Consider the following 20,821-nt stretch of genomic DNA (forward strand, 5'->3'; position numbering starts at 1 on the left):
TGTGGGCACCATAAACATTGTGGCCTGGAGCTATTGTGGCCTCATTCTGTTTGTAATCATGACGCAGCTACTAGGGTCCAGCAGCTGCAGTGACATGCTGCACTTTGTAAGTTGCAAGTAAAGCTGGCCGTAGATGTAAAGATTTTAAAAAGATCCAATCGTGAGACCACAATTATCTCGAAATGATTGTTTAAATGTACGATGTGTCCATCAACTAAAAAGATAATTTCAGGTGATAGTGCCAGCAAAAGAGAAGAGTAGCTGCCTGCTTCGCCCTTCAAACCTAGATAGATTGCACTGGGACCAATAAAGATTTTTAAACCTGGACGATAAATTTTCTGACAGATATAGGCCAAAAAATCGTAAAATGTACGATTGTTCGAATTCTACTAACTGCATGGGGACCTTTATCCCACTCGCTCAGTCTCAACAGTGAGCCGCCTCATAGGAACTGCACAGAAATAAATAAATGTGGGAAGAGTTGGGAAATGGAAACAGGGTGGGGGGGACTGGAGTGGAGTCTAAGTAATCAGAAAGTGATTTGCTGCAGACTGTAAAGGTTCCCCAGTCAGATCACTCTATGTGGCTTTGCTAGCTGTTAATGTGTGTGTGTGTATGAGTGTACATGCGAGTGTGTGGTCCTCGCTCTTTCTGCTCTGTGACTGCATCCAGTCAGTGCTACACTATTACCAGCCAGAGCACACTGGAGCTGCTGATCGCCCTGTCCACACTGCCATCAATGACTCGGCATCAGAATATCGCCCGTCACTCCGCCTGACACCTCCGCTGACAAAGAATTAATCCCGGACAGGCCGGAGAAGAAAAAGGAAAATCTTTGTCAACTGATCATGATTTTCTTTTCGTGGAGCATTCCAAGGCAGTCTACACTGAAGGGGGTTTGCACGCCCCCACCTGTCAATCAGGAAGCAACCTGCCATAGCTCTCTATTTTCTTTAAGACCTCCTCCCCTCCAGTGCTTGAAGGCTTTCCCCTAGTATAAAAGAGAAAATGGGGGGGGGGGGAATACTGTCATGGAATGCTCCAGGAAAAGAAAATAACGGTAAGTTGACAAAGATTTTACTTTCTCCTGATAACATTCCCATGAGAGTCTACACCTAAGGGACCTACCTTAGCTGTCTTAGGAGGGAAAAGAACTACATCACAACATACTGCTCAAGAAACTTTATGGAGTTGCAGAAATGAGAACTTTCCCCCCGAAATTACTATCAGCAGATGCTGAAATATCAATTATATATGGTTTCACAAAATTTTAGGAGTGCTCCATACTGCTGCTCTACAGATATCTTCCAGTGATTCTAGCCCCTTAATTGCGCAAAAAACTGCCATATATTTGGCTGAGTGTGCTTGTACATCATCTGGAGCCTCCTTGCCTCTGCATTTGTATGCTAGTTGAATACTGTAGGTAGATCCCATGGCCTTGACAACTTTACCTGGTCTATTATGTTGCAATCCTTGCAGGAATTGAACAATCAAAAGATTAGCAGCCCATTTGGTTTGAGATAGGACTCATATTGCTGTGACCTTTTGATAACATTTTTATCCACTCCACTCTGTAGTCTTTATGTGCACAACATTTAATGAAAACGGAGCATAACTTTTACTAGTGGAGAATTTTCTGGCCTGAATCAAAGTCCTGATTATGGTGTAAAGCCCCTTACCGGAGCGGCGGGTCTTCCCAATACTGCACATGCGACAAGTGAAATGCAAGGCGACTATGCGTACCAACGCATTCCAAGAATGCGTGTGGGCATCTTGTCGCATGAACACTTAAAGGGGCCAAGCACTATTTTCAAAATGCTTGTTTATGAAGTTTACTTGTACCCTGGTGTTGTTACGTTATCTAATCTGACCGTTGCTGACCTCTGCCTTGATCCCCACCTGAGAACCTACACTGCCTGACCTCGGATCCGATGACTATTCTTCTGCATTCCCCGTCTGTACTGCAATATATGTCTCTCTAGCCTCTCTCCACTGCTGTGCTTCCTGTCCCAACCCCGGGTAAGCCTCCAGCCAGTGTGAGGTGCTTGAGGGTCTTGAATCATCTGAATCCGGCTTAACATACGGAGTCTGAAAAATTCAAAATTTGCCACTCGATCTCCATACCATCAGTGGGTCTGGATGGTAGATTGGACCCTGCTTCAGCAACTTGGGTATTATTGGGATTGTCCATGGTCTGGAGATCACATATGTAGTAGCTGCGGAAACCATGGTCTCCGTGGCCAGTAAGGGATCACCACTACTACTTCCATTTGTCTAATCTGGTTTTCGCCAGTACCCTCGAAATAATGGGTGAAGGAGGGAACACATAAATAAGGTCTTGGCTCCATGAGAACGAGAATGCATCCATTTGGATTGAAGGTCCTGAAACAGAACAGTGGAAGTTGTGATTTTTGTGCTGTTGCCATCAGATCCATCTCAACTGGTCCCCATTTCTAATTGATTTCCTGAAATGTGCTTCAATTCTGGGACCATTCCCCCAATCTGATCAGGAAATCTGCTGATACATGGTCTTTCCCTGGAATGAAGACATCAGTTAGGGATAAAAGATTAATTTTTGCTCAAAAACACATTTACCAAGTGATCTTCATCAACATGACTCTTTGTCCTGATTTGTTTCTTTACATACTGTACTACCGCACAGTTGCTGTGAACCCTGACAGCCTCAGCTCTGAATAAAAGGCCCTGAGAGCTAGTCGGATTGCTTCTAATTCTCTTTGATTGGAGGACCAATTCTGCTGGTACCTGTTCCACAGTCCCTGGGTTGACAAACTTCTTAACAGGGCCCCACATCCACTCTTGCTGCCATCATTTATCAGGTTCAGATGATATAAAATTGCAAACAGTTTCCCCTATAGAAGATTCTCTGCTTTTGTCTAGCATAAGAGATCATGGCGAACCTCTTCTGGTATATCTATCATCTTCTGAAGATTCTGGTAATCCTTGTCCCACTAATTCAACTTGGCAAATTGAAGAGGACATCTGAATGCTGCAACAGGAATTGTCTCTGCAGCTGCCACCATCTTGCCTAGTACCCACAAGACTTTCTTCACAGGAACTGATTTCATTCACATACTAAATTCTGCTGTCTGGGAGCCAAGTTTTCATTTATATAGGGTCTATCGAAACTCCCAGAAATAGTATTCTCTGGCAAGGCTGTAGCTGTGACTTCTCCAAATTTATTAGCTTCTATAGTAACTTCTGTAGAATCAAAATCACTTTGTCTCTGGGAATGTCCAAATGGATGTTTTCATTTTACCAAGATGTTGTTGGGGTACATATAGATTATGGTCACCAGTGTAATCAGTAGCCTTGGAAAAACCCGGGGAGCAATGGACAGACTAAAAGGGAGACTTGTATACTGGAAGTGTTCTTCTTGCAACACAAATCTCAAGTATTTCTGAAAAATAGCATTTTTTAAGTATATTTAAATACGCATCTGAGAGGTATATTTTATATATATATTAACCAATCTCTGTAAACTATATCTTGTAATGCACTTCTTAGGGACTCCATCTTGAACCCAGGCACATTGATCCTTCTGTTTGGCTAACTCAAATTTAGGATAGCACTATATTCTCCTGACAGTTTCCTCCTCAATTATTTAGGCACTCTCTTGATCACCCGTTTCTGTAATAAAGATTGAATTATTTCTTGCAATACTTGAACCTTTTGACTTTTTTGGGGCATTTTTGATAACGAAAATGTATTTTTCTCAGGTTTGCAGAAACTGAATAATGTTAACTTATTCTGATGGTCTGCAAGACCCAACAATCTAACATGTTTTGAGCCCATATATCCCAAAACCTCTGAAGTCTGCCTCCTACTGGAATATGATGGGCTCACTTCATATCATAAGTACTTAGGTTTAGAGTGTTTAGACTACCTTTTGCCTGACTAAAAAAAAGCGGAGACTGACCTCCTCTCCATCGCTGTGATCTTTGGTTTCCCTTGTCCCTTGGTCTCTGAAACTCTGATATATATTGTATATTTTCCAGAACTTTTTTTTCCTGTGGGAGAAATGAAGATTTTCCTGCAGTAACTTTAGCAATATGTATCCAAATCAAAATGACATTTTTCCTGCATAGGAGCTTCTTCCTCATCAACATATTCTTCAGATAAATCTGTATGGTAATCGGAGTCAGAGTTAAAGGAACCGTTCAGTGTAAAAATAAAAACAAGTTAAATAGATAGACTATGCAATATACAAAATGTTTCCAATATAGTTAGACAAAAATGTAATCTATAAAAGCTGGTATGAGGAGATGTCTAACATAACACAACTTCCTGCTTTTCAGTCCTCTAACTCTGAGTTAGTCAGTGACTAAGGGGGGGCTACATGGGACAAAACTATTCAGTGAGTTTGCAATTGATCAACTCAGATTCAAAAGCAACAGTTATGACCCATGTGCCCCCCCTCAATTCACTGATTGGTCACTGCCTGGTAACCAATCAGTGGAAACCAAGAGAGCTGCAAAGCAGGAAGTAGTGTTCTGGTTGTTATGTTACACATCCAGTCACTCCAGCCTTTATACATTACATTTTTGGCTATTTTAGAAACATTTTTTATTTTTCAAATCCTATTTCCCCAGTTTTTATTTTTACACTAAACAATTCCTTTAAGATCCTCATCTAAACGTGTTTGGGATCTTGGCCTTTTTAACAATTTATTGGTAGCTTTTTGTACTGCTGATTCTGCAGTATTAGTCAGAGATGACACCATCAATTGAGACAAATCTAAAAAGTCTTCAGACATTTCCCCAGCAGCCATAACTAAATATTTTCTGCACTTGCAAAGCAGGTCTCTCTCAGGCAGTACAGTTCTTTGTGCCTCAGATTCAAAAGGTCTAAAAAGAAACCCAATTATTACTACAATGCCATGCAGTAACACAAAACATAATGTGTACATGTATACAGGGCCGCCATTAGAAATCACAGAGCCTCGTACAACAAAACAAGCCCCACTCCAGATCCTGCCCACACTACAGTTAAAAGACCACAAAGACAGCAGCGCTAAAAATGGTAAACCCCCCACACACAAGTTAAAAAAAGCCATTGATGGTCAGGGCCCCCTATAAGTTAAAAAAATCAAAAAACTCTTGGCGCCAGGGCCCACCATAAAGGTTTTTTAAAAAAAACATTGGAGCCAGGGCCCCCATTACAAGTTAAAAATAAATAAAATGAGAGAATGTATTTTTAAAAAAACGTTGGTGGCAGGCGTTTAAAAAAAACAAAAAAAAACACATTGGTGTTCAGTAGAACTGAACTCATGACTTCAGGACTTTAACTTTGGCTCCTTTTGTGACTTTGGGTCTTTTTCCAGCTTCAGGACTTTTCAGCGCTCTTTTCATGGCCTCAGGTCTTTTCGCAGCTTCTGGGCTTCAGGTTTGTCTCTTTTTATGACTTTGAGTCATTTCACGTCTTCAAATGTGGCTTGTTTCGTGCCTTCACAAATTCAGCTTGTTTCGTGGTTTTAGGTCTTTTCACGGCTTTGGCTGTTCAGAAGAGGAGGCACGGCTTCGGCGCTGTCAAGGGGGCCCGGCTATTTCTAAAAAGTGCAGCACAGCCGGGCCCCCCTTTAGGTCTGGGCCCGGTACAGGGGTACCCCCTGTGCCCACCTGATGGCGGTCCTGCATATGCTCTTTCTTTGGATACATTCACCCCTCAGATCACCTAAGCCAGTGGTCCCCAACCTTTTTTGCCCCAGGCCAGGGACCAATGTAAAGCCCTAATTTTTTCCAAGAACCAAGGGGCGTCAACTGTGCGTGTCGCAGAGCCAGGCCAACATGGCCGGGGCGCCCCAGGCAACCTGGGCAACCACGGCACCAGCTAAATGCGTGCTGGAGTGCGCATGCGCGAAATTACACTCAGGTGCGCATGCACAGAAGCACAATTGAGGAGAAAATATCAGCACCAGTTGGGGAGAGATGGGACCGGACAATGGGGTAGGCGACAGAGGAGGTACGTGCCTTTCGCCCCCCCCCCCCAGCTTTGCGCCCTAGGCACGTGACTACTCTGCCTACCCCTAGTTCCGGCCCTGGCGTTTCGCGTCAAATTTCGTGCATCTACGTCAAACTCGGACTCGGCGGCCCATTTCAAGTCCGCGGCCCGGTGCTTGAAGACCCCTGACCCAAGCGACCTCTGGCTGGCATTTTACATAGTGCAGCAGATCTAAATAATAATAATAGCCAGGCATAAATAATAAGCACAAGATATAAAAGACAGGTCCCCAGATGGTTGGTACATATGAAACTCAGAAGGCAGCACACTGGATCAGCACAGGAATGTTCCACAGAACGCCAGCTTCCACGTGTCTGTTTAAGGGCACATTCCTGTGACATCATCGCTTCCTGGTTACCAGCATTAAGTACAGAACAAGCCCTGGTCCCATGGAAGGGCCCCCGGGTAGTGGTTTAGCAGTCAGCGCTAAGCACTGGAGCGTCAGTACAGGGAGAGAGAGCAACTGTGACTGGCATGCAGGGGGTGAGTCTTTTGCTCCAGGCTAGGAAGGGAAAAAAGGCACTGTAGAAGGGAGGGGGAGGGCTTAAAGAAAATGGAGAGCTATGATAGGCTGCTTGCTGACTGACGGGCAGGGGCGGGGAAATCCCCTCCGGTGTAGACTGCCATGGGAATGCAATGTGAAAAGGCTGCTACACAGTGCGAACAGCTGAGGAAACAAGCCGGGCTGCTGCTGCTGCTGCTGGAGTTGGACAAGTGACCCGCCGGGCTGTTCAGTTGCTTCTGCTGCTGGAAGTGCAGAGCGGGGAGAGCTAACATGACTAAAGTAGCGCCGTGCACGGATATGGCAAAGTACAAGGGGATGGTGCTTGGTGCTTTGACTCAGGGAGAGCAGCAGCGCCTGTATTCTGCGCACAGAAAGATGCTGTCAGCGAGGCAATGGAGGGGCAAAACACGCAGGAAAAGGAAGGAGCTTTTTTGGGGGCAATTGTGTTTTATGGGCTGCCTTTTGCTCATCAGCACGTCTGTCTCCCAGTGGACCGAGGCATCTGGTAAGTTCCCGTCATTAACGCTGCTTTAATGCTCACTACTTGGGAACCTTGCTGGTTCTTTCGCTATTAAGGCGCTAATTATCACCCCTACTGGGGGCAACAGAAGAGCCAAGCGTTTGTGGCTGCCCTGACACTGAAGGTCACATTGATGATTCTGCAGGGCATCTTTATTATCTCTCAAGAGCTGACACTTGTCTTGCACTTGTCCACAGTTGCTGCTGTTTTTAGTTGGCATGAGGAGATTGGTGCAGTTAAATAGCAAATCGGTTTAATGTATTAATTAACATGTGTTTGTGCTGCCTGTGTGGTACCCTAAGAGGTGAGACTGGTGAGATCTCTACATGGGACTTCACTTGGGCAACATCACATCCTATGTCAGAGAGATGGATGCTCAGCATGATGATGAACCGGGAAATCTGAGATTTAACTATACATAACAAATAATTTGACTTAAGACTCATTTACTATAAAATAGGTGCAAGTGCTGGCACCCAGCAAGTCCTGGGGTTTAAAATGATGTCCCTTACAGTGCCATTGGTTTAGTATCTAACTCTATAGGGAACTGCTACATTTGTGTCAGCTGTCTATATATAATAAAATAATAAACTATATCACTTGCCAAGTGCAAAGTGCTTTCTGTACCTTGTGCCTTGTGCCTTTTTTGCTCCTTTGTTGGCATCAGGTTTGTGGGTCTCAACAGTGGAAAAAAGAAGAAAAGGGGCATTATGGTTAAAAATGCATGTTTTTTGCACTTTGCATGTTTTGCTTGTTTGCTCTTTGTCTGCCTCTATGAAGCCCTAATCTGCATTGGGAGATATATATATATATATATATATATATATATATATATATATAGGCACATTATGTTGGAATGGTGAAGTGCTATTTGCTTCCTTTATTTCTGTAAAGTTTACAGAGATACACAGTGTGGTTGGTACAATACAAAAACAATTAGGAAGTCATTGAGCGAGGCAACTAGTGGCATAACAGTTTCGTAGCTGATCCTTCTGCGTTTTGTATCTGTCACCCATGGAAAAGTTAGCAGACAATTACGTGAATGTCGGTGTACAAGTGCAATGATTCATAAGGTTAAGCGGATTCAGAAAGGGAGGCTAAATCTCATTCTTTTTTTCTGATGGCTCTGCAACATTTGTCTTGACTCTTCACATTTTAACAATGCCATCTGCAATCTGTTCATGTATGTCGGAGCTGCACTCAGCTGCTTTAAAGGGAAAGAATTGTCTCATGTGAAAAAGATTGAACTTCACAGATGATCGTCAGTCTCTTGACAGTTATAAAAGGATATGGAAAGGTGACGGTGCTATTTATTCAGCCAGCTGGAGGCAGGGCCTGACTTAGAGATGTGGGGGCTCTCCAACTACAACCCTCCTGCTTGCTGAACTGTAACACCCCCTTCCCCCTACACATAGCTTGCAATCCCCAGATCCTAAATACAGTCCAGGCTGGAAGATATTTTATCTGTAATGACATTTCTTCCTTCTTCTGTCAGTGAATGTTACTTGAGTATGACAAGCGCTTTATCCTAAAAGGAAATTGTATCTATGTAACAAGTAGTAAATGCTGTCTGCTGCTTGGTAAAAGAGGTTATACTTCAGAAGGCTGTCTGTAACATTCCTGCACTGTGGGGTTCATTTACATAGGGTGCACGTCAGTAATATTCATGCAAAAATATTGTTTCCTGCTAACCTCTATATTTTGAGATAGCAATAGAAATCCAGGTGGGTACTCTGCACATACTAAAACATACGGGGCTTTATCTACAAAGTGCAGGGCAGGCTGCAAAGTGCAAAAACACAGGTTTATACCACTTTGTGTTTTGCACTTTTTTCATTCTTGCACTGCACTTTGCACCATGGATGCAAATACCTGCAAACCTTCTATGAACACAGAGCTGCTAGCATTTAGTAGTATTATATTCATGAGGGCCAGGCTGGGGGAAGCACTTAGGCATCTCCTTCTGTCCTTACCCCCCCTCCAACTTGCACATCATTTAGACACATTTTAGGGAGCACAGATTGAAGAGTATCCTTACTGCCTGCCCTCTGGAAGCTATGAGGGCAGGGTTGACTTGCACCCATAGAGCTGCGCTAGGGGGTACTATTTTGTACCTCTTACTGCTCCAGCACTTGTATGCAGGGCCTCTGTAAATGACTCCTATGGAGCAGTAGTAGCTGACAATCTGTGTATTATTGTACTAGAGGGAGTGAGCCAGCCATTGCGTGTTTATGGCCATGTGCAAAAAGGACACTAATTTGAAAAGGTAAACTGAATATGCAGCAGCAGTATCAGCATGTGTGCAGTTATACAGGAATAGGATCCGTTATCCAGAATACGAACAGAAGTTAGGCAGAAGGGGATGAAGGTATTGGCACTGGTCTTGCCACACGCCAGCAATGAATCCAACAATGAATAAAAAAGCCGATACCTTTTTATACAACAAACAGGGTGATCCCAAGCTTTATTCCATGGTGCTCTTGACATATTTCAACAGATCAAACATATCGGGACCGCATGACCCTTCATCAGTGATAATATACAAAAGAGACTATATCCGTTATACAGAATACCGCTATCCAGAAAGCTCAGAATTACGAACGGGCCGTCTCCCATAGACTCCATTTTATCCAAATAATCTAAATTTCAAAAATAAATGATTTCCCTTTTCTCTGTAATGAACCAGTACCATGTACTTGTTCCAAACTAAGATATAATTAAATCAGCAAAACCAGCATTTTGGGTTTATTTATTGTTTACATGATTTTCTAGTAGACTCAAGTTATGAAGATCCAAATTATCCTATTAGCTTTTATCTTGGAAACCCCAGGTCCCAAGCATTCTGCATAACAGGTCTCATACCTGTAACCCCCTGACACACAAGAATCAACAGATATTGTTTCTATCTATATACATCTATGCGGTATCAGCAATAGGCAACCACTTCTTGGATTCCACCACCTTGTTTTGTTTCAAAACATTACTAAAATTGTGTTCTAGTTTATACTTAAACACAGCCTTAAACAGTGCTGAGTGTTTCTTAACTGCCGTCTCTTTGGGTTTCTATTTTCCACTTGTCTTATTGTAAGTTGCTTTGTGGTTTTGTCAAGATCTTATCTTTTCCACTCTGTCAAAATCTTCTACTAATTGTCCAAAACGCTTTCCAGTTCTACTACATTTCATGAAGTGGTTTTGAAAAGGGGCAATTAAATGCCTTGGATGGGTCCATTAGCCTGGAATTCTAACCTGGAATTACCTGTTCAGCATTGAAGTATTGTCTATTAAGCATAAATGTATGATTTGATTTCATGTTGTGAGTACTACACATGATCCCATGTGCTGCCAGCACATTCAGTGACTGGATGTGATTCGTGTTAACTTTGTCAGTGATGGGGCCTGGAGACTGACACTGAGTGACTGAAAGGAGGCTTGGGAACAGGTGAGACGCAGTCTCTAAGTCACTGCATTAGCCCTGAGCAGCTGGGACGGTGGCAAGGAGAGAATCGCATTGCTTTCCCACACAGAAAAAGGTTTAGTGTTGCTGTGAAAAACATTTTTTTAACCTTGTTGTGGAAGAGAGCACAAATCAGCTGACTGATCTAAATCACGGGGAATGAACTGACATTTAGATGTATGGCACGAAAAAAGTATATTTTTATTTTATCAAAAATGTCTATAAATAAAGTAGTGTTATATGGGGGATACAAATTGTGCTTCTATGGAGGAAAACATTTAGTGATTCTGGTGTTTCCCATTGAAATAATTCAGAATACATAACATATAATAATTATTTACCTGTTTACTATATGAACTCAGGCAGGGTAGGACTGGGCTGGCGGGAAACTGGGAAAAAACTTGGTGGGCCCAAGCCAGCCCAGACCCGCTCCCTGATTGGTCGAACTGAAACAAAAACATGTGCGGCATGCTGCACCCACTGTTCGCACATGCGCATGGAGCGCCAGATTTTGTGCAGGTGTGTGGGGGCCCCTGAGGTTTAGAACCCGGTGGGCCTCAGCTGCGTCAGTCCAACCCTGAACTCAGGGCAGAGGATCACCATATGCAGATTACACTAAAATAGGCGGGTAATAGGTTCAGGGCCGGACTGGAGCCTTGGGGGCCCACCGGGGCTGCAAATGAAGAGCCCTCCTGGTAGTTCCGGGGGTCCCCTCCCAACCTCCAATTCCCAGGCCTGAAGCACCATAGAGCAGGTCCAGCTCCTTAAATGGCCAGCTGGGGGAGCAGGTCTGGGCCCATAAGGGCTGGGCCCCCCCAGGTTTTTTCTCAGTGTCCTGCCCGGCCCAGTCCAAGTAGGTTTATTCTTGTAGTTGTCTTCAAATTGAATATGTTTGTTAAAATAGTAAGAGGTCCATCCTTTATCTGCAACCAAGGGGATGCCACAAAATGCAGCGTAAATACATCCATACCTTCTTTTTTTGGTTAAAGGAAAACTATACCCCCAAAATGAATACGTAAGCAACAGATAGTTTATATCAAATTAATTGGCATATTAAAGAATCTTACCAAGCTATACATATTTAAGTAAATATTTAAGTAAATAATGCCTTTTTTTTGCCTTGAACCACCATTTCGTGATGGTCCTGACCTGACCAGAAATACTACAACTCTATGGGGGGAATTGACAAAAGTGCAGATAGACCATTTTTGGAGTAAAAGTGGTGGTAAACTGGTGTAAAATACTTTCAACATATTCACAAACAGAAATCCCCCTAAATTCTGACTCAACACCACTTTTAATTTTTTAATGAAAGAAAGACCGTTTAAAGACATTTTTATGAATTTATCTTTCAAACAACATAAAAATGGAGCAAAAAAAAATATTTTTTTAAATGGAGTAAAGCTCAGTATAACTCTTCCCCATGTGTCAGATAAATTCTAAAATAATCTGCTCTGCTTTGGTTCACCCAATCTTCTATGCACACCTCTTGTAGTTGCCCCATTGGCGAATTAATAGGGATTAGCATTTTATAGTCAAGGCACAAATTTCTGTCTAACCCTATAGGCTTAAAAGACTCATTAACAAAACAAGTAAAACACTAATTAAACAAAAAAAAGTGTATTTTGTACAATTGTATATGTCGTTTTTAACTCACACGTGTATTATTTTACTAGTTTTACCTTAATGAATGAGGCAATATTAGAAACTTGAGTGAATATATTATCTAAAGAAGTGAAGCCTCCAAGCCATTTTTTTAGTTTTAGCAGCAGACACTTGACCTAAGATAATAAAACATATTTCTGATACAAATTTCTATATTATGCAAACTAGCATTCTTTGTGTTTAGACCCTTTTTACAAAAGTGGAACTACACAAATAGGTAGATTTAGAAAATTTAGAAAAAAATAAACCCACTCCCCTGGAAATTCAATTTTGATGGCTAACCGACAGGTTTAGTAAGAGCTAAAGACAAATTCAGAAAAAATGTCATTAAAATGTTGTGCGAAAGACAAAATCTGAAAACTGTCTGTTTAAAAGACAAATTCACGAAAGTGGAGATAGAGGTTTGTGAATTTAGTCGGAGATCCAACATTTTTATGTCCGCTTTTATTTTGTCTCAATATCACCTCTTTTTTGAATTCTCCCCTAATTGTAACAGGAAAAAGTGTTGAAGCAAAAGACAGAACTCTGTCTGTTAATTGGCTCATGTGACCTAACATGTATGGTTTGTTTGTGTGCACCCAAGGGGTGGCCCTTATTTTTTAAAATGGCAGTTTCTCTTTAGGATTACCCAATGTCACGTACTATTAAAAAAGTATATTACTATGAAAATGGTTTATTTACATGAAGCAGGGTTTTACATATGAGTTTTTTTATTCAATATATTTTTATAGAGACATACATTGTTCGGGGGGGGTTAGTATGTTATAGAATGGCCAATTCTAAACAACTTTTCAATTGTTTTTCATTTTTTCTTGTTTTAAAGTTTTTGAAATATTTACTATTTCCATTTGACTCCAGCTTTCAAATGGGGGTCACTGACCCCATGTTAAAAAATGCTCTGTAAGGCTACAAATGTATTGGTATTGCCACTTTTTATTAATTACCTTTCTATTCAGGCCCTGTGCTATTCATATCCAGTCTCTTATTCAAATCTATGATTGGTTGCTGGGGTAATTTGAACCACTGACCCCATGTTAAATAAATGCTCTGTAAGGCTACAAATTTACTGGTATTGCCACTTTTTAGGGATGCACCGAATCCAGGATTCTGTTCGGGATTCGACCTTTTTCAGCAGGATTCAATTCGGCCGAATCCAAAATAGAGGATTCGGTGCATCGCTTCCACTTTTTATTAATTATCTTTCTATTCAGGCCCTATGTTATTCATATTCCAGTCTCTTATTGCTAGGGTAATTTGGATCCTAGCAACCAGATTGCTGAAATTGCAAACTGGAGAGCTGCTAAATAAAAAGCTAAATAACTCAAAAACCTCAAATAATAAAAAATGAAAACTGATTGCAAATTGTCTCGTTATCTCACTCTCTACATCAGGGGTTCCCAACCAGGATAGGTGCATTAGCAATGGTAGTTACTAGCAGAAAAGTACTATATCCAGAGAAGCTAAGACCCTGTACCTAAGGACATATGGAGCACTCTTTGATTGTTTATCTGCGACAGAGATAATGTGATCCATGAACTTAAAGGTGGGTGGGTTCACCTTTAAGTTAACTTTAACCTAGTATGTTATAGAATTTTATGCAACTTTTCAACTGGCCTTCATTTTATGTTTTTGTTTTTAATGATTTACATTCCTCTGACTCTTTCCAGCTTTCAAAAGGAGGTTACTGACCCCATCTAAAAACCAAATGCTCTGTAAGGCTACACATTTATTGTTATTGCTACTTTTCATTACTCATATTTTTATTCAGGCTTTCTCCTATATTCCAGTCGCTTATTGAAATCAATGCATGGTTGCTAGGGTAAATTGGACCCTAGAAACCAGATTGCTGAAATTGCAAACTGGAGAGCCACTGAATAAAAACTTAAAAACCACAAATAATAAAAAATGAAAACCAACTTTAAACTTAGATTATGGAAAAACAGTAAAGAATAAATAATGGAAAGTAATAGGAAAAAGTCTTTATTTCTGGGGAATAACCTAAAAACAACTTAATTGAAAAAAGTGTTTGGAAGGTGAACAACCCATTTAAGTTGGCAATACATTTAAAGATCCCCGGATTGGCGAGGTTGGTGAAAATTCAGGCATATCAATCCTGCATGTAAACTGCCCCTCACTGCCTGATATCTGAGTTGCTATTCTGTATTCAGGGAACCTTATTCTGTCTCTAATATTTATTCCAATATACATTAATGTCTGCACGGTGATTAAATGTGCCGGCTGTTTCCAGGCCTTGATCGCATAAGCCAGAAATGACAAGATAAATATTCACAATCAAAATTTGTGTAAACATGATGTTTTCCTGAAAAATAATTTTGAAGAATCAGTTAGATACAATATCTTCTGCTGCATGGCTCTTGTTTGGCAGTTGGTGAAAGCTTAGCCTGAATGATTTGTCACACGTGATTTGATGCTCACTTATGAATTTAATGATTCATTCTCACATGGACAGTGAGTGAAAAATCACAAATCTAACAAATAATGACTTCTCTGCATCACTAGAAGCTTTTTTTTGTTGCATTAACAGCATATTCTTACTCAGAGACTGTCATTTGCACTTAAATTTTACTAGATCCGGAATGCTGTTAAGAAGTGAGGTCTAATATCCATCAGTTATAATCAATAATCCATGAATGGAAGTATAGTGCAATATTAATAATAATAATAAGAAGAAGAATCAGTACTAAGAGATATATCTCTTCTTTATAAAATCTTTTCAGAAGCCCGTGGCTTGTACCAGTCAAGGTGTCCATACACAAATAGATCCACTTTATTTGTCCACCCAGAATTCACATCATCCCTGCGAAATTTCCAATATTTATTTTGCATGTAGGGAATATGCGTTACTATGGGTAGGAGTTTAAATTAGTATAATACACAAGAGCCACAAATATCCCGTAAATTATATAATGAATAAAGTACCCCCTCTTGTAAATTATAAGGATATTATAAGTTACAGAGGGGTTTCATAACCATATAAAAATACGAGGCTAAAGGCCGTGTGTTTTTATACAGGTAATGGAACTCAGAGGTAACTTCTAATATCCTCATATTTTGCAACAGGGGGTACTTTATTTATTATAATACAAAAGTTTCAGTGACTCATGCGACAGAAATGACATCACTACTCACCCTTTATAACTGATGACATCAGTACTCAACGTTTATAAGGATATAATTTACAAGATAATCATGGCTTTTGAGTATTATATCCTTATAATACACAAAAGCCATGAATATCTTGTAAATTATATCCTTATAAACGGTGAGTTCTAATGTCATCAGTTATAAACGGTGAGTAGTGATGTCATTTCTGTCACATGACTCACTGAAAATTGTGTATTATAATAAATAAAGTACCCCCAGTTGCAAAATATGAGGATATTAGAAGTTAACTCGGGGTTCCATGACCTGTATAAAAATACTCGGCCTTCGGCCTCGTGTTTTTATATGTTCATGAAATTCCTTGGTAACTTATAATGTCCTTATATTTTACAAGAGGGGGTACTTTAATCAATATATAATACATGTCCTGTAAATAGGGTGGCCACCTTTCCGTACGGCTGAGACCGGGCAGGGGGCAGGTCAGTGACATCAGTGGGTGGGGCAATGACATAGATGGGAGTGGCTGTGCTGTCAGGGGGCAGGGCTATGTTGCAGCGATTGGCTGATCGTCGTGTCAATCAAGGGAATCCTGCCCGGTTTTCCTTATTTTGAAAACCGGGCAGGAAGTTTTGACCGGGTCAAAACCGGACAGGTGGCAACCCTACCTGTAAATAATATCTTTTATAAATGGTGCTTAGTGATGTCATCAGATATAATAAGTGCTTAGTGGGGCATGACTCTTTAAACTTGTGTTTAGTAACCCGGTTGTCACCTTGGAGTTTCATGACCTTGTGGCCCCATGCTTTTATATGGACATGGATCTCCTACAATAGGGGGGTACATTATTGCCTATATTATTTACCATTCATTATAAAGGGGGTAATGACCATGTAAAGTCATTGAGCCACAGACTGCTTGTTTCTCTCTGGCAGAAAGCATTTCTCTCCTAAAGTGCAGGCACAAGTCACATGACTTGGGGCAGCTGGGAAATTGACAATATGTCTAGCCCCATGTCAGATTTCAAAATTGAATATGAAAAAATCTGTTTGCTCTTTTGAGAAATGGAGTTCAGTGCAGAATTCTGCCGGAGCAGCACTATTAACTGATTCATTTTGGAAAAAATGTTTTTTCCAATGACAGTATCCCTTTAAGCAGAGAATACAGCGGAACTTTTAGGCAACAGAAGGCAGATAGGACACGTTATTCTTGTACTATTTCATCAGAAGGAGAAGTGTCCAATATCTTGTCTCCCAGCTCTCTCTCACTTTAAAGGACCAGTGACAATAAAACATTTTTTTTAAGAATTTGTTAGTATGCTACGAAAAAAGACACCAACACATATTAAACTTTAAAGTTGCTAAGTCTTTATTAAGAAATATTTTACAGAAACTTGGCTTGAGCTCCTCTTCAGAAAAGACGATCGGCAATCCAACGTGCGGCACTCCATTTCTCCTCCCTGCTTTCCTTATAGGTGATAGACAGGGAGGAGGAAACGATGGATCATCGCCCTGTCGATGTTTCTGAAGAGGAGCGCAAGCGGAATTTCTGTAAGTTATTACTTAATAAAGACTTAGCGATTTTAAAGTTTAATATCTGTTGGCATCTTTTTTTCGTAGCATACAGATGAATTAAAGAAAATTTTTTTTTGCTGTTACTGGTCCTTTAAAGGGGTGACACCTTCAAGTTGACTTTTATTATGTTATAGAATAGCTAATTGTACACAACTTTTCAATTGGTCTTCATTATTTATCTTTTATGGTTTTTTAAGTTATTTGCCTTCTTCTTCTGACCCACTCCAGCTTTCAAATGGGGGTCAACGACCCCATCTAAAAAAACAAATGCTCAGGTCCTCCCCTATTCATATTCCAGTCTCTTATTTAAACCAATGCATGGCTGCTAGGGTAATTTGGACCCTAGTAACCAGATTGCTAAAATTGAAAACTGGAGAGCTGCTGAATAAAAGCTAAATAAGTCAAAAACCACAAATGATAAACAATGAAAACCAATTGCAAAGTGTCTCAGAATATCACTCTCTACATCATATGAAAAGTTTACTGAAAGGTGAACAACCCTTTTAAAAACCATGGGGTGCGGGAGATTTTTGGGAAGTCCTAAGGCTGCATTCTGTCTTAGTGCTCTAACCTTAGGCAGATAGGAAATGTTTTTTTTTTGTCCTATTTCATCAGAAGGAGAAATGCCCAATAACTTGTCCCCCAGCTCCCTCTCACTTTTATAGGAAAGCTTGACTCTGCTCAGGGCCGCTCCGGCCATGAGGCAAGGTGAGAATCTTGCCCCAGGCGGCACTGAGCGTCCAGTTACCAAGGGCGGCAAAAAGCCACCTCTGGTAACTTTAAGAGACGAATTTCTGTTTTTTAAAACAGAAATTGGCTCTTCTAGTGCAGCAAGCGCAATAGCGCTCACTGCACTAGCGATACGACCCCTCCTCCACCCGCTCCAACGCTGGAAATTAGAGGAGCGGAGCAGCCGGAGGGGCGGCCCTTGAAACGTGCCTGACTCTGCTTGTACTGGTGCTTTTCAGCCCCAAGATACCCCCAAGCTTATAAAAATAACTTTATTACAAGGTGGACTGTCCCTGTATAGGGACAATGCAAGCTTATTACTGGTTACTTTAATTCTCTAAGGCAAGGTACAAATTACTTTATTGATTTAGAAAGTAACACCATCAAACAATATCAGATCAAACAAAACAACAGCAGTGAAAATGTTTCATAGCATACTGTAGAGTTCTGCGTGGGTCCATTTTTTGGAACCCGTACCTGCAATCCACAACCCGGACCCACAACCTGCAATCCGCAACCCGGACCCGCAACCCGCATTCTTACCCGCTTGGACCCGCTACCCAACCCTACCAGCAAAAACCCGCAACCCGGACCCACTGACCATCAAGAATCAGAAAGTGCTGTCATTGTAAACCAGAAGTGACATCATCGAAAGTAGGTGTGATCAGGAAAAAAAAGGAGTAAAACAGGTCATTTTTGCCATTGTCATTGTAAACAGGAAGTGACATCACATCATCGGAAGTAAAGTGATCAGAAAAAGGAGTAAAAATCGCTATTGAGCCCGACCCGCAGAACCGCACCCGCGTCTGTACCCGTACCCGGAAATTCTACCCGCAACCCACAGGGTACCGCAGGTTTTTGCAGGTAACCCACAAGTACCCGACCCGCTGCAGGACTCTAGCATACTGTATTGCATTATTGTTAGGCTAACCATGAATTATACTAATTCCACAGTAGCAGTAAGACACATAAAAACCTCTAGAAAAAATACTGAAAAATACAATGGTAGCTTCTTCTCTGGCTTTAAAGAAAAGTGAGAGTTTCTACTTCTAAATGAAAAACATGTAATACTTTAAAGCAAAGCAGAAAAGGTTCTTATAGAAAGGTCAGATAGAAAGGATATCACTTGATACCAAAATCCTGCTTTGGAGGTTCTACAGGTAAAGAGCTCCACACTGCTGCTGTGAGATTTTCCTTAACTTTATACAAATTGGTAGATTTGCTATTGAAGTTAATAGCGAAACAAACAGTGGCATCAGTATAAGTTATCGCTGTCACCTAAAATCTTTTAATTTTATCCCCTCCCCTTGCCCCATTCCTGATAATAATGATGATGATAATTTGTTAAACTGAAATTGCATATCAGCAAGGATTTCTTCTTGGCTCTCTCGATTTAAAGGGTGGTTTACCTTAAATTTTTTCTTTATAGTTCTTAAAATACTTGCTTTCTTCTTCTAAAAATCTTTCCAGCTTTCAAATGGGGGTCACTGACCCCATCTAAATACCAAGTGCTCTGTAAGTATTTATTGTTATTGCTACTTTTTATTTATCATTTTTCTTTTCAGGCTTCTCCTATTCATATTCCAGTCTCCTATTCAAATCAGTGCATGGTTGCTAGGGTAATTCTGACTGGATTATGCTGTGTAAAATGAAGTTCATCGAAAAATCTGTGTAAAAGTGTGTTTAATTTTAAGCAATAAGAACTCCAGATTTGCCACCGTTATTATACATTGCTTCCGACCGAATCACTAAGAAAAAAACACCGATTTATGCTGGTTTTTGCTCCATTTTTTACATGGCAATGCCATTTTTTTCCGGAAAAGGTGGCATGGCAACCCTACTCATGAGGAAACTTTGGGCAACTTCAGAAAACTGGAGACACAAGAGTGGTACGTTCTGTTACTTCAAAGACAATAGGTGGCAGGATTTCTGTATATTCTGACACAATGAGGGAGGGGTGATCTAATGGTCACGGTGGTTCCACATGGGAAGTAGCTGTGTAATTACAGATCTGCATTGGAATCATTCACTGCCTCTGATCCTGCCTCTGAAACTGCCTGAGCCTTTCATGGTGAAAGGGATGAAGAGATATTAATTTCATGGCAGTACAGTTAATGAATACATTTGCATGAGTGGAAATGACTAATGTACACGAGATGTTCACGTGCACGTACCCTAGGCTTCATCCTCAATTAATTAAGGTTATTTTCAGCAGTGCTTTCTATATTACACATGGACCGACTCTTTGAAGTCCATTTAAAGATTGGCTTTTCAGCTTTTTCAAGCTAATCGAGCTTACCCTGATATGATTAGCTTGGGCAGGGAAACAGGCTTTCTCACGAGTAGCACAAGAAGGATACTGAGGCTCAATAACAAAGTGCCACTTCAGTTGCGCTTGCACAAAGATGCCCACGGTTGTTGTCACTAATCATTGCCATTCGTTAAAGGTACTTGTGCCAGTGCTGTTTCCTTACTGGTATAAAGTAACAGTCCTCTCTTGCTTTATGGCAGTCCAACATTAAAGTGCTGTTTCACAAGATACAGATCAAGATCAGAGGGGTCATGTACAACCTCAGGGGGTGCAAATGCCTCTAAGTGCTCATTTATAAGCATTTGCAACTCCTTTAGACCAAACTCGGCCCCTCCAAACTAAATCAGCAGCTTTGCGGTCTCGATATGGGGCCAATGGATCCAAGAATGAAGATTTCTATAATAAAGACAGACTGTTGATTGAGTCTAAGTAGCCGGATCATAGAGAAAACCCATCAAACCTAATCCCTGGCTATATTTGCTTAAAATGTAATATTTTCCCAGATGTTATATCATACTTCCCAACATTTGAAAACTGCAAAGAGGGAGAAAAATAATTTTTGACCACTCCCATTTTGTGGCCACACCACCTAAATACAGCATCTGTTTTACAAAATTTGGCAGGTTATGGGGAAAAAAACCATCTAAAGAAAAAACAGCACAGTTCTGGAAAAAAAGTTCTCTCGACAGATGAAACCAAGATCAACCTCTACCAGAATGATGGCAAGAAAAAAGTATGGAGAAGGCGTGGAACAGCTCATGATCCAAAGCATAGCACATCATCTGTAAAACAACGGAGGCAGTGTGATGGCTTGGGTGTGCATGGCTTCCAGTGGCACTGGGACACCAGTGTTTATCCATGATGTGACACAGGACAGAAGCAGCCGAATGAATTCTGAGGTGTTCAGAGACATACTGTCTGCTCA

General features: G+C 40.9%; 1 protein-coding gene across 1 annotated transcript in view; it reads left to right on the forward strand.

The window, feature by feature from the left end:
• Window positions 1-6,450: 6,450 nt before the first annotated feature.
• The window catches only part of LOC108716110 (sodium/potassium/calcium exchanger 3), a 222,768-nt gene continuing 208,397 nt past the window's right edge, over window positions 6,451-20,821 (forward strand). Inside the window, exon 1 of the mRNA XM_041562667.1 lies at window positions 6,451-7,028. Coding sequence (XP_041418601.1) covers window positions 6,794-7,028 — 235 coding nt within the window. The 5' untranslated portion in view covers window positions 6,451-6,793. The remainder of the gene's footprint in view (window positions 7,029-20,821) is intronic.

This window comes from Xenopus laevis, chromosome 5L (genome assembly GCF_017654675.1).
Source record: "Xenopus laevis strain J_2021 chromosome 5L, Xenopus_laevis_v10.1, whole genome shotgun sequence".
Lineage (NCBI taxonomy): Eukaryota > Metazoa > Chordata > Amphibia > Anura > Pipidae > Xenopus > Xenopus laevis.